This window comes from Branchiostoma belcheri, unplaced genomic scaffold, assembly GCF_001625305.1.
Source record: "Branchiostoma belcheri isolate BF01 breed outbred unplaced genomic scaffold, Haploidv18h27 scaffold21, whole genome shotgun sequence".
In the NCBI taxonomy this organism is placed as follows: domain Eukaryota; kingdom Metazoa; phylum Chordata; class Leptocardii; order Amphioxiformes; family Branchiostomatidae; genus Branchiostoma; species Branchiostoma belcheri.
Genome location: NW_017803602.1, coordinates 1503017 through 1517073, shown reverse-complemented (window position 1 = coordinate 1517073; position 14057 = coordinate 1503017). Strand labels below are relative to the sequence as shown.

General features: G+C 39.7%; 3 protein-coding genes and 1 long non-coding RNA gene across 5 annotated transcripts in view; 1 reads left to right on the top strand and 3 right to left on the bottom strand.

The window, feature by feature from the left end:
• The first annotated feature begins 1322 nt into the window (after positions 1-1322).
• Positions 1323-2667, top strand: LOC109469738. Its single transcript, XR_002140206.1, has 2 exons — positions 1323-1436; positions 1833-2667. It is a non-coding gene; the product is annotated as an uncharacterized LOC109469738 (long non-coding RNA).
• A 601-nt stretch (positions 2668-3268) lies between these two features.
• On the bottom strand, positions 3269-9255 carry LOC109469712 (maspardin-like). Of its 2 annotated transcripts, none has more exons than XM_019768289.1 (8): positions 8639-9255; positions 7994-8155; positions 7722-7802; positions 7348-7493; positions 6822-6930; positions 6096-6203; positions 4859-4999; positions 3269-4456 (listed from the first exon to the last, which is right to left on the bottom strand). In XM_019768289.1, exons 1-8 carry the CDS (start codon positions 8699-8701, stop codon positions 4331-4333), a joined length of 936 nt encoding a protein of 311 aa, XP_019623848.1. In that variant the 5' UTR covers positions 8702-9255; the 3' UTR covers positions 3269-4330. The 2 variants fall into 2 exon arrangements, with proteins under 2 accessions (XP_019623848.1, XP_019623847.1); XM_019768288.1 differs by lacking the exon at positions 6096-6203 and adding an exon at positions 6260-6367 and having other exon boundaries at positions 8639-9254.
• Positions 9256-10099: 844 nt separating this feature from the next.
• On the bottom strand, positions 10100-12158 carry LOC109469722 (pygopus homolog 2-like). Its single transcript, XM_019768306.1, has 4 exons — positions 12000-12158; positions 11609-11766; positions 11031-11240; positions 10100-10651 (listed from the first exon to the last, which is right to left on the bottom strand). Exons 1-4 carry the CDS (start codon positions 12034-12036, stop codon positions 10388-10390), a joined length of 669 nt encoding a protein of 222 aa, XP_019623865.1. The 5' UTR covers positions 12037-12158; the 3' UTR covers positions 10100-10387.
• Positions 12159-12293: 135 nt separating this feature from the next.
• The window catches only part of LOC109469688 (zinc transporter 5-like), a 9820-nt gene continuing 8056 nt past the window's right edge, over positions 12294-14057 (bottom strand). The window contains exons 12-13 of the mRNA XM_019768252.1: positions 13749-13877; positions 12294-13469 (exon numbers count right to left, since the gene is read on the bottom strand). Coding sequence (XP_019623811.1) covers positions 13299-13469; positions 13749-13877 — 300 coding nt within the window. The 3' untranslated portion in view covers positions 12294-13298. The remainder of the gene's footprint in view (positions 13470-13748; positions 13878-14057) is intronic.

Sequence of the window (14057 nt, the reverse complement as noted above, 5' to 3'; positions counted from 1 at the left end):
CTTCCTTGATGAGAAGTGTCACTGTCAGACTCTGTTTTACTTGAAGCTTTGGATTCTTTTTGACTGCTGAAAGCCTTGGTGGTGTTTATTTCAACATCAACCTTTTCACTAGGGCTTACTGTAGGAGTGTTATCACCTTTTACATTTAGGCAGCCAAGGCTTTGATCCTGCCTTTCATCACCATTTGAGCTCCTTTGATCACCGCCACCTGCCGCTGCTTTAATGTGCAGGATTTTCAGCCAGCGCCCAGGGCGGATCTCCACCAGCTCTTTGTTCCGAAGCGGTCCAATCCGGTTCCTCCATGGAGGCCGTGCAGATTGAGGCTGTGTAGTGTGGACCTCAGTGGAGCACTGGTCCTCCCCAGACATTTCTGTCTGTCAGGGAGGGGCCTGGAACAGTGGCTATCTCTTCCTCATGATCTTAGCCTGGTATCTTTAAAGATGATGGTTGCAGATGTCACCAGTAGTGGTGCAGAGCAATAGTTGCAGAGCTGTAGATACAGAAAAACTTTTATTTATGATAATCATGTTCTTCCATTTGTCCTCCTATGATATTTATCATCATTGTATTTTGTATCTCAGAAAAAAAATGTTGAGACAGCATTACAGATGTCTGATTAAAGAGACTCACTTTAAAAATTGACAACAAGAAATCAAAGTTATCATATACAAGATGAATGACATACTTTAATCCAAAAAGGGAATAATCAATAAATACTACTAGTATTAGTATACACAAACTTGACAAGTATGGCTCTATGCATTCGCTACTTTTTGTAAAACGATATGTTTTACTACCAAAACTGCAGCGCACTGGTATAACGGTTATAAATATGGTAATTTTTAGGACGTTGCTCAAAATTATACCTCAACTGATGACTTGACCTGATAAATGGATTGACAGTGCTTGGGATCAGTACAGACAGATCTACTGTAAGACGGCGATTACTCTACAAGTTATTCAAAGCTAGCAACATAACACTCACACACCTACCATAATTGCTCCCGACCGGCTGGCAGTGTTGCCGAGAGCACGTCAACAAATACTGGAATGTAACCTTTCACCTGCTGAGCTGCTACAGGACCCATCACCTCCATCCGCTTGTAACTAAATAGTTCCTCAGCTAACCCTCAGTTAGAATCTCGTAAGTTCGAGAAAAATAGAATTCTACATGTAACGTTAGTACTATTCTGTATAATTTTTTCGCTAGTATAAAGATTTAAGGTTGATTAGATACGTACATAAAAGAGGATGCAAATCTGCCTACGCTACAAATTAGTGAAGCGGCCTATAGTCTCGCTAAATCCTGTTGAATCTCGCGTGAGTTTAGAGTTGTACGGAGGCTCGGGGACGTGAGAAGAGTGAGACTGAGAGGTCGTTGCGTTGCAGCTGAATGGAATCCTCGCTTTGACAAGCAGAGAGTCACTTTCTTGGAGGTAATCGTACACATATTACATGTATTGATTCCAACTTGTATTAGTGCATACTAGGTGGGGAACCTCTAAGTCTTATAACAGTTACGTGTGCACATGTTTTGTGGGAGGGGGGCAGTAAGCAAGGTTTACAATAATACAAGGTTAAATTTTAACCTCCTTGTGTAGCCTGTACACCAAGATGTGTTGATTTTGGCTCCTTCAGGCATGCCTCTTATAGTTGTCTACTCTTGTTTGATTTGATTTGTTTTTTTATTTGTCATATATCGTACCAATTACGATTGGAGATAAAATTAAGTACAATATAATTTTTGGTGAACAAAATAAAGTACATGACTAAAACCTCTGTACTAGTAACTGAACATGTATGTTGAAATTATCTTTCCAATTTCCCAACAGGACAGTTTACTGCTTTCATCGGATACTTCCCTGGCACACCAACTGGCACAAGCAAAATAGTATCGTTATAACAGTCCACTAGTTGTAGTCATGGCTATGGCTAGCATGATTGTTCAGGGGTCCAGACTGTTGGCATCAGGACTGTCCAGGGCACTGCCACGTTTCACCCAACCCTCCTGCTCTGCTACAATGGGAAGAAACTACCAGCCGAGTAACACCAGGAGGTGGAACGTACACAGCTACGAGACCAGGCTGAAGACCAGGGGAGGCATCGAGGTGCTCCTCAGACGCATGTTGAAAGGAAGACACAACCTGGCCCATTTTCACCACAGAAACAAGGTCTCACCCAAGAGCAACTATGTTAACTATCAGAAAATAATGAGGTACCAGTTGACAAAAGGGAAGCCTTTAGATACTGTGTACAAACGGGAGTGAGGATGACATGCGTGAGGACTCTAATGACCTAGCACTTTTTGACACTGTCTTACCATGTAAGTTGTAACCAATACAAATTTGGTGCCAAAAGGCTACTTGAGCAGGGAGAGAGGTTCAACCAGCGACGAGATCCAAAATGTATTTGTTTACAGATGAATCAGCAGGATAAAGGTTTATGTGATCAAATCCTGTGCTGGAAGAAAATTGTACTGTATCAGCCATATGTACTGATGACTATGTGAAGGCTGGCACAGGGGTACTGTACTGCCTAGAACTCAAAAAAAAATATAAGAATAAGCACACAATTTCAGGAAATGCTAGCCTGTGAGTGTCATAGTCTTGTTGATAAGATGGTACATGTAACATTACATTGTATGATAGAATAAAACTTGATTACAAACTATAAGTACTTGATTCCTGTCAGCTCCTTAAAATTAACTAGCAAATGCCAAATATGTATTCAAATTGTCAATCCATTACCACATGGCAATAACATGGTATCAGATACTGGTATGCAGCCTTACACAGACATTGAATAATGTGAGGTTGTGGTTATTGTGGCACAGATTAAAGATAAGACTCAACATACACAGTGAAATTCAACATATTGCTCTGAAAAACTGGACTTTATTGAAAGTTTGCAAACAGAGAAATCCCTTACTGTAGAGAATGGCATCTGTGGTGGAATGTGGGGTCTACAAACTGTAGCATGGTTTGTACAAATATTGTATGAACTAAAAAGTCTCATTGGTATAGCACATTCTGATCATTTTGAAAGTTTGACACTGGTTCATTTGCAATGCCTTTTTTCACTGACAGCCTTCAGCCCTTCACTGATGTTTTCAACATTAATCCACTTCCAAATGTACAGAGCAAAATGGCCAGTTGTCACTCTAGTGTCTATTGTCAATCTCAAGTGACCAAAAAGGTACAAGATGTTCACAGAATGATGAAACCTGAGAGCTGGAGATTCTTGTAGCTTTTAAGTAAAATACTAGTCAAATACATATACTGGATGGTTTGTGCTAATAAATCATGTTCCAAAGAGTATAAACATTACATGTCAGAGTATCAAGCATAATATGTTTCTTTGTAACATAGTCGATCCCCTCATTGAAAAGATGAAAACATCAATATTGTATAGGCAAATATTAAAGGCAGATTCAAGGTACGGTAAAAGGTACATGTACATGCTGCTTTCAAATATTACGAAAATGTATGATGACCATTTGCAAAATTCTCATGGTTATAAACCTTTCAAGTTGGCTACATAGTTCAATTGTAGTTCATGATGACATTTCTTTCCAATGTGGCACATCCAACACTACTCTTGGCAGTAACAAATTCAATTAGATTTGCGCATTTGTCTTTTTACAACATAAGTTGAATGACTGACTTTTTTCTCTAGCACTGAACACAAATTTCCACTTATGAACATACCTTTCCATTTAATACCTGAAATAAACACTGAGGCTACATAGTCTCGTGGGCCAACTGTCCATTGGATCCTGACTATGCTATCACATTACAATGTTATTTCCTTTTTATCCCATCTCTAAGGGTACTTTCTTTTGCACTTTTCCTTTCACCTTCTCATGTCACTAAGCAGAAGGCCACAAGATCATCATTCTCCTAAACACTATACAATAGCAAACCATAAATGCTAGACACTATTTGGCAAATCAAATTGTCCAAAGACAATTACATGTACTAACAGGATACTATTTAAACTTAACGTACTAAGAGCTACATAGAAGAAAATGAAACATAAAATATTTTTTATTTCTCATCAAATCACTGTAAGCCAGGACTGCTCTGCAGTAGATCATTTTGTGACGTGAATAATGCATAGAAATATTTTGCAAGGAAGAAATTAACCGGAACTTAAGCTTTTATCAAAATGCTTAAGTACAAAATCATTCAAATAATGCAAGCTATTGAGTATGGATCTTACACATGATAATTTTTCAGATTAAGTATACTATGGACCTGCTATGGACAATGAACACTGTACTCTAACTGGCATGTAGTGAACAGGGTGTGTTGGGAGAATGTTTGCTTTACTACTCTGAGTTTGCCTCTGCACCATCTGTCTCCAGCTTCTGTTTGATGGCTTCCCTGTCAGCATCTGTGATCATTTCTGGGTCAATGGCGGAGAAGCGAGTGCCGTGGAAGTCACGAAGATGTATCTAAGGACGGGAGAAAAAAACATGAATGAGGTGGGAAATAAAGATCAAATCGGAGAAGAGAATGCTCCAGGCATATCCTTGGTACTGTATCTGGGAGAGATGTAACAAGTTACTCCAATAGTTCAGCCAGATTTACTTTTGTACATGACACCAGCACTATTGGCATATTATAGTATGGCCAGTGTGTCTATTCCATGACAACCAGGCATTTCTGGACACTGCAAGTTCATTTACTACATGTAGTACTTTCATGGTGGTTTTATTTTGGAGTGGGAGTGACATGGAGACTTTTGCAGTGTTTGAAAAATATAAAACCACTGCAAAGATTTCATAATTTACAGCATAATTTAGCATTCTAATTTCCAGTGACCCAGGTCTGAGAGCAGGAGAGAGATACCATACCTGTATGTACAAATTGACCTCAGCACTTCTGCTTACATAGGGGAAGTTGCCACCAGACTTGAGATGTGCCCTTTTGGAATTGGGATAACATTTGTAGAGCTCTTCTTTCACAGAGGTGGACAAAGCACTCTCATCAAATACCTGATGGACAACAAATCTGTTACAGCATTTTCTCGTTGATTATACGGTACACTTAAACCTGTTGACTGTAACAGTAGTTACTGCCATTCTTTATCATTGTCACATTCAACAATCAGCACAGCCTGCTTGGAAATTGATTATACATGATTGTAAAAGTTTTGAGAAACTGTCGTAAGGAACACATTCTTTTAGATCTGAAAAATGAAGAAAGTCTCTGTATACTAAGTAGCATTGTTGTATGTGTCCTCGAAACATGACAATGGTCAATGTGTGATAATGTGTGATGTAGTAATTGTTTTCATAGTTTTGGTTCCATCAATAAATGCACTATCCTCTGCTCTACATGACATCTCATGGCTACCATTGTCTACAAATGGCATTTCTCTGTATTTTTATACCATTTACATTGACTGAAACATTGGAATGGCACAATCCATCTTGACATTTGAATGTTGAAACCTGGAAGAGTCCTTGATGTATAGGTAGCAAAGAAAATGAAGATTCTTCTATCAGTATGGATGATGTTAAATTTCAGGCAAGGAAATACGTGTCTGCAAAGATATGCATTGCAACCCATCAAATTGTTTGGTCGCTCAGTAGTTTCAGCCTTTAGAGGAAAGGGGGTGTGAAAGCACTGTACCCATCACTGAAAGCTATAAAGATCACTAAGGCAGATAAACAGACCACAGAATACAACAAGCAGAAGGCAGTGTCCAAAATAGCTCATAACTACCTAACACTGTTTTGTATGACTTAAGTTAATATCAGAGAAATAGAAGAACAGGCTGAGTCAATCATCTGGAAAGCAAGCAAATAAAATGGATAGCTGGAAATGAAATTGTCCTGTCTAGACTGTCAAGAATTGAATTTATCTAACAATTATAACATATTACACAAACAAGTCACACACTGCATCATACACTATATTTGTTCATCTTCTATCATTCCTTGCCAGACATAGTACCACAGAAAAAGAAAATCAGTCATCCCAAACCACATCCTATAGACTGAGATACCACATGTGCAGCCAGGCGACATCACAAGCTGAGAGAAAACCCCGAAGAGCATGCAGTAAAGAAAGAGCCCAGCCACTCACATCAAGGATTGTGACAGGTAATTGGTTGATTTTCTCTCCGTCAACAGAGGCATTTTGACAGTTCAGGGTGAGACGTGAAGCCAGCTCAGACTGGGGCAGGCTATCCATCTGCAGTTAATATAAAGGAAATAGGGCTTATAAAGATCTGCTTCCACCCTACTTACATCTATTACGGTAATGGCAATGTTCTGGATCCTTTGTGGCTCCACGTAGGAATCTTGACAGTTTAAGGTCAGTCTGGAGGCCAGTTCAGACTGGGGGAGGCCCTCTAGCTGTAGAGACACAACACATACACTGTGAACAGAAAACATATTTCTGCAGGGCTCAAACGTGCAATGATACGAGGTACAGAAAAAGTATTTCAAGCCCTGCATTCCCAATTATGACTTATGAGCAGGTTAACTAAAAAGTTGTTAAAAATTCAAACCTTACCACTGGATGGCACTAACACACCCTCCTCCAGACAGTATTGCAGCTCGTTGCCATACAATATATGTACATGTATATTATACAGCTGCAAAGGTCCCTGACTGGGGGCTAGGCAGCACTTAGCCAGCCTTCCCTAGTTCATACCGGATAGGCTACACATGTTGATGTTCTTCTTGACACACCCCACCCAAGATTTCTTCTGAGTACAATTCAAAATAGTTTTTTGGAACCTCATTATCATTTTTACTGACTTTAGCCTAAGTACAGCATAAATTCCAAACCCGTGTGATAACTCACACATTCCACCAGGAAGTCGACGGAGTCTGCAATGGCAGGTTCAGTCATGCCCTGTGTAAAGTTTCCCATCACCATCTTCTTCAGCATGAAGGCAGGCATCAGCCAAAACCTGCCAAATACAAGCTCTTACTGTAAGAGACTGGCAAGGATGAATGTAACTGATTACATAACTGTTCAATAGACTGTACCAATTTAATTCCTTGTTTGTTTGTTTGTTTGTTTTTAGTGCCACTTCATTTTTTCTGATTTGAAAAAAGAATGATAAATGATTACAACTGCCATTCAGGATATGAATCAATCCCGAAATGTCCATATTTTGCCAACAGTCAAAGACAGTTCTTCCTAGATGTTAAAAGTTTTTCCCATTTATCAATTTTTCTAATTTCATTGTTTGAAATGGTAACTACACTTACGTCTGATACATGCCTGTTTCTTCTTAACATTGTCATGTACATGTATGTCTATTTCCTATGCCTCGAAAGTTTTGAGACAAAACTGATGAAAGTATTGTGTTATCAGTACTCACGTTGGTGCTGTTGTAGTTTGCTGAAAGACAGTGGTGTCACTGAAGGCATTGCACAATATCATGGAGTGAACCCGTGGGCTCTTGTATGTGGCTTCTGCAAACTTCTGGCCCAAGAACCCTCCCAGCGATGCTCCAAATATATGAATCTGTCGAAAGCACATGCCAGACAGTTATCTGACAATACACCTAATGTGGGTATACCTCAACTTCGTCATTAAAATGAATATTTTTTTGCTTAATAGACTAAGAAAACGTTTGTTGTTGTAGATGATTTACTTTTGTGGTGACTTACTTGTGTTATATAATCTAGTATCAAGAGGAATTAAGATAATTGCTGTCCTGTTAACTATGACAAGATTTCATGCTTGTGGCACCTTGTCCAACTGTAGATGATCCAGTAGTTTTCTGAAGCCATCTATCCACTCCTGTAGACTCCAGTACACGGGATATTGAAGCTAGAAGAGAACAGGCTAGAATTAATATAAGGCAACAGGTTTGACCATCTTAAAAGTTTACAAGTGTAACACTGTACCACATTTCTTTTTTTTCATAGGTGATTGCGCTCTGGTACATACTAGTAATACAAAGGGCATTTTAACACTAACAGGGCCCTGAGATACACACATTAAAGAAAATATGTGCTTACTGCTATGACTCTGTAGCCCAGTCCTGACAGGGCCATGATCTGCCTGAAAAAGACATCTGCAGTACCACTGACAGGCGGTAGGCAGACTAACGGACATTTCACGTTCCTCGGGCCAGCATCATACATGGTCCACACCTTGCTGTCATCGTCATCAACTACAACCTGCAGTAAGCCACAAAAGGAACAAGCAATTGATCTCCATGCAGATGTAGGGTTTTAGTGGTTTAAAATCAGTGTTTTACTTTTTCACCATTTTGTACAACTTTATACTGTTCTGCATTAAGCTCCTTGCTTCTCCCTGATTTAATGCACAATTTTTACTTTTTGTCAAAATTACAGAAATATAGACTTAGAAACATAACTTCTATATCTTTTTTACCAGGCAATGTGATCGTGTCTTTGTAATTTTGTGATCAGTACAAAGCAAACATATTTTTGTTCCACCGTTATCAACATGGTGCTGAACCAAATTTATGGCCCTTTGTGAACTTGTAAGTACAACGTTATAGCTGCTAGCTGTAAACATATTACAAGCTCAAGTTGGCCATATATACATTAAGGCGTATGTTTTACCCTGGTTACGTAATCATAAGGCAGAAAACAAGCAGCAGCATAACAAGGAAGGCCACAAACAAGTTTACTTACTTTCTTCTGAGAAACAGAGCTTCTGAAGCTACCATATTCACGTGAGTTCCTTATTTCCCCCATGACGACGGTCACAGATTCAATGTCACTTCATCACTGCAATTGTTCAGACTGAAACAAGCTTGTGAAAGACAAGTTTTCAAAACGTTGTCCCAACAGGGTAGGTCCGTCCCGCCTAGTCTCGTCCCGCGTCAACATGAGCGAAGTCCACACGACATTCCGCCCCTCCCACCGTCTACTTTCGGTCACACGAACGTGGGACCCCAGTCTACGTTCAGTATGACGATCCTGTTTCAGAGAGTCTCCCCTGTGGTGTACTACAAGTTTTGTTCAACAAACGTTGGCAAACTGGTGATAACGTCGTAAAACTGGCGATTCCAAACAATAAATTTGGTTCCGGAAGCTGAAGTTCACATTGCTGAAATGGCCGACGGCATCACAACGCGAACGAGTGAATATAAGATAGATTAATATCAGGAGTTACGAAGATAATGAGCCAAAAATAACACATTTTAGCTATGATAGTGTAGCTTTATTAGCTTTATGTAGTACCTTTTGAATAGGTATTGGTGACTAGAAAGGCAGCTAAATGAAACTCCATTTTCGCGTTTGCTGCTGTCATCACCTCGTGATTTCCTTGTGACATTGGCTCGCTATTTGTGTGCAGATTCGTGTTCATAAAAAAAAATGTTTTTTAACAACGCGTCATTTTTCTTTGTCTAAATGTTGATTTCCTTTCAACTTTTTTTATTCATGCCAGGATACGTTCAAGTCAAACAGTTCGCGCATTATAACAGTTCGCGCATTATAGACCACTGATGGACGACCTCTGTCGGCTACGCTGTGTACTGCAACAATATAGACTTCCCTGATCATGATGATGTGAAGATAGTGATGATGTATTTTGGTGAGTTTGAAAACAAGATCACCAAGTAACTCATAAAGTTCCAAACCCCCAAAGGGCCGGACTGACGGATTTTCATGATTCTGGTATGTGACATTACATAGATTGAGTAATGAATAAGTATAGAAATCATGCAAATTAGAACACAATTTGTGAAAGTTTATGAATCCACTGCATTTCATGATAGGACTCTCAAACATGACAAATATGACTGAGGTAAAGTGCAATATCAATAGATATTAATTATGTAACTGAGATAATTTGCATAATTGATAAGAAAACACTATAATTCTGTAAAGGTACATAATGGTAATTCAATCCGAATGGCATTTGGAAGTTAAGTAGCGTTTAAGTTGAAAAGAGGACCATTTTTTTATATGAACCATGTAAATCAGGGCCTCGTTTACATCTATGAGGAACCACAAATACCATGATGACTTCATGGAATTTGTGCCCTTCGGACTCCTGTTCATTGTTTCTATGATGTTTTATTCACTCAAGAATGTAAGCAAAGTATGTGTAGGACTTTTTAATCAACAATATAACTCAAGGACAACATGCTGATATCAGGCTTTATAGAAGTCCTTTAATAGTATAGTGTGAGGTTAGGTACAATTTCTACAAGGCTACTGTTTTGGATATGGATAGACAAGAATGGGCTCTACATGCTGTTCACGATTTGTCAATAACGTTACATCGCTACCAAACACAAAATGAACCTTCTTCAAACTCTTGACTATACTGAAACGTACAGCAATGAGTTGACTAGATTCAAGGGGTTAAAAGAACTCTTAAACTTCGACAACTGATAACGACAGACATATAACGTTAGTTTAAACAAAGGATTACATCATGGAGAGTGGCTGGTCCTTTAGTCGAACCGGTGGAATATTCTGAGTTCTAAGGCAGTTATCACATGCCCATTCTGCCGCCTGTTCAGCTGTTAGCAGGTGATAAGCCGCCTCGGTCAGCCCGGTGCACACCCTGTGAAACCACTGGTTACAATGAGCCTCGCACAGGATAGCCTCATCATTGTCACTCACTTCCTGTCTGCAGATCCCACAGGGGTAGGCAGGGCCAGACACAAACCCATTGGTGGCTCCGCCCATCTGTGGAGGGACAAAAAACACCAGAATATGTTATACACAGCAAGTCTGCTGTGTCTTTTCATGAAATAAACCACTTGTTAACAGTACTAAATGCAAGATGAGGGTAATGTTTCGAGCCAGTTTTCAGCTCAATTCCTTGCAAAGTATGCAGAAACAAACCTAGGACCTACATGTATGTATAAAGATCTTCAGGAAATATAGATACTGTAATTTGGAAAATGGAAATGTTTATGCAACTTTAAATCTTCAGTCGTGGCAAGTGCAGGGAAGGGGGTGGAAGACAAATGATTTGATAACGTTAATGATCAGTTCAAGGTACAAAAGTGACCCTACTATGAAAAATCAAGGAATTACAGTATATCATGTTTCATAATCTCACCTTGTTTGGGTCTCTGGAAACAGGTGGATTCAAGGTTTTCAGGGTATGTGGGTTGGGGGCAGGGGGAGGGGGATGCTGTTGCTCAAACTCATCAAAAGGATTCTGGACTTTTATGTCCTGTGCCATGAGGGTGGGGGGTGGTACACTGTACAACTCAGGAGGGGGGCTTGCTTCCGAAGCCGGAGGAGGGTTCGAAACTGGTGACGCCTCCTGCAATCAAAAAACAAACCAGTTAATTGGGATGAATACGGTAATGACAGTGGTTAAAACATGGACAAAATGGAGACATTGGTTAATTTTTATCCTGTTTTAGCAAACTGTAAAAATGGTGAATCCCAAAGGAACTGATTTTGCAAAAGCCTATGTCAATTAATCAAAATCAATCAATTAAACTCCTATATCTAGGAAATGATTAGAAAAATTGAATAGTCAAACAAATGTCATTATAATGCTGAGATTACAACTCAAAAAAATATGATTTGGGGGCATATTCAACAATGACAGTTCAAGTTTGCATGTTTCTACATTTTTCACAAATCGATGCTTCTGGCATGAGAGTCGTTAACACATGGGCTGACCTGAGGCTGTCCAGGCCCGGGTGCTGGGATGGCTTTCTTCTTCTTCTCCCCTGGTTTGGTCCGTTTGGGTGAACCACTGGGCTGGCTGCTGGGCTGACTGAGTGGTGTGGAACTCTTACTGCTGCTGTCCTCCCCCTCTCCCTCACTTTCAGATGATGCTACACGAGACCATAGAAAATCGTGTACATGGAAGGACTTCTGTAGTCTCTGACCTCTTACAAAAAGACTTACAAAAACGTGCGACAACGGTACAAAGCAAACAAACTTCAACAAAACAACGTGTTGTAACAGGATATGCAGCACAAGCCCCCCTCCCCCACGCCACAACATTTTCTCCACTGTAAACGACTGTTGTACTGCAAAGCAAGGAGCTGAGCTGAGTCATACTCACGCCTGTAGCGCTTAGGTGGTCTCCTCTCTCGCGGCATAACACTTTACATACCGGCTAGCAAGAACCGTCGCGGGAAATCTTTACAAATGTTGCACCTTCTTGCTCCATGCGACTTCACACGTTGGTAAACTATTGCAAAGGCCTGCAGTACATTTAAACTCCGCATGGGGTCGCCATCGTGAACGCCTAACCCTTGTCCTAGCCCTAACTTTACCAGCCCTAACTTTATCGTTACTATGTTGTCGGCAGCAATGTCGTGGAGTTGCCATTGTTCTGGACAAGCCAAACGTTAGCTGTTGGGAAAACGAAGGTTAACTTGAAGCGGGTTTATACAGTATCCTAGGCAATTGGAGGTTATTTGTGGAGAAGCCTTGATTTAGGGTTTGGGATGAAAAGGAAGTGCTGAGCATGGTAGCCCCCAGCAGGACCGTATGGCGATTATTGTTGGAAACTTTGTTGTTGGAGGAGGATAACACAAGAGCTTTTTATGATTTAGGGCACATACTATTGAGGCACCATTTAATATTGAGAAACTTTATTACAGGGTGTTGATGTTGGGAATTCATAATTTATGATGTAATATTATACCTGTGATAGATACCTTAGGTTATTAACAAATATCAGTAACGTAAACAAATAAGGACCTTATTTACATAACACTAATATATTACATTGTACATGTAAATGAAAAATCACCTAATGGGTACTGTGTTATAGTGCATATTAAGTTTTCATTAACATCTGCTGGAGCAAGTATTACACTGGTGCATTATACAGTTTTCTTGGACAAAAGTTTTCACTATTTCTTCATGACTCAAGCCTTCTGACACATATACAAGTTTTATTACCCAACACACCATACATGGTTAACTTTGTACAGTAATAATGTAAGCGCATGCTGGTAGACATGTACATATTCATACACTTTATACATAGTTACATATCAACATAGAATACATAATTTAAAAAACATATTCATACAAACGATATTTTCATTATCATATTCAGCAGTGCTATCTACAAATGTATAATGATGCTAGTACTGCAATAAAGTCATATTGCATATTAAAGAAATTCTTCCTGTCATACATATATATATGTCATTGAGCTGGCATTTCTTGCTTTGACTTTCCCCTCCAGTTGGGTCAAGCAGGAACATCTAGTGCTAAGGATTGTTACCTTTTTCCTATATCTAACACTATCAAACCATTTTGTTGAAGGTGACACAAAAACTGAAATAAAGAGGCTTAATTGCAAATGTCTTAAATATCACACTATCAAGTCTAGATGTTACTGTGTTCAGATTGTTTTTGTGCCGTCGCTGGGGTGCCCGACACTGTGCATGTGCTGGGTCATCTCCAGGACTTCTCTGTAGCTGGAAGTCAAGCCTGACATGTGTAGGAAGTACTCATCCTTCTCTACCTGAACTGTCAGGTTCTGCACTCCTATATCCTTAAAAACTGCACACACCTGCAGAAGGGGAATATACAATCACTCTTGAGGTCTGCATCATGAAATAAGTGAACCAGTTTAGCTCAATGAAATCTTGACCAAGAAGATAAATGCTATGTTTGTTGCATAGGGAAATTGCCCTAGCTCTTTTCAATAAGTACAATGAACAGTGCTTTAATTTCCCATCATATGACTGCAACCCTTTCCAGTAACATGCAAGTTGGGTGAGAGCAAAACATCACAGGGCAAACATCACAGACAGGCAGTGAGATACCACAAGACCAGGATGGGACTCACTTGGCTGACTATCCTTTGATCTGGTGTCTCTGGGGTGACCTGGACATGAATGGTACCGATGGTCACACTGGAGGAGTGCTGCCAGAAATGTGGATCTCTATAGGACAAGACTCCGTCCATCGACAACACCTGAAAATGTTATTTAACAGAGGTTTAATAAATGACTTGACAATGAAAATAAACAATAAGTAAAAAAAAACGGTAGTTTATTGTGTTAATCAAGCAAGAAACCTACAGCAAGAGGCTGAACTCCATCTTGTTGCATCTAGTGTCTTGATAGAAATACATTTTGTATAATGCTAAAGAAAG

Coding starts and splice junctions, on each gene's coding strand:
- LOC109469712 (XM_019768289.1), bottom strand. CDS start 8,701: ATGGGGGAAATAAGGAACTCACGTGAATATGGTAGCTTCAGAAGCTCT. Junction 8,156..8,638: donor GCTCTGTTTCTCAGAAGAAA/GTAAGTAAACTT, acceptor GGCTTACTGCAG/GTTGTAGTTGATGACGATGA. Junction 6,931..7,347: donor CAAACTACAACAGCACCAAC/GTGAGTACTGAT, acceptor TGTATTTGGCAG/GTTTTGGCTGATGCCTGCCT.
- LOC109469722 (XM_019768306.1), bottom strand. CDS start 12,036: ATGCCGCGAGAGAGGAGACCACCTAAGCGCTACAGGC. Junction 11,767..11,999: donor ACCACCTAAGCGCTACAGGC/GTGAGTATGACT, acceptor GGTCTCGTGTAG/CATCATCTGAAAGTGAGGGA. Junction 10,652..11,030: donor TTTCCAGAGACCCAAACAAG/GTGAGATTATGA, acceptor GTCCCTCCACAG/ATGGGCGGAGCCACCAATGG.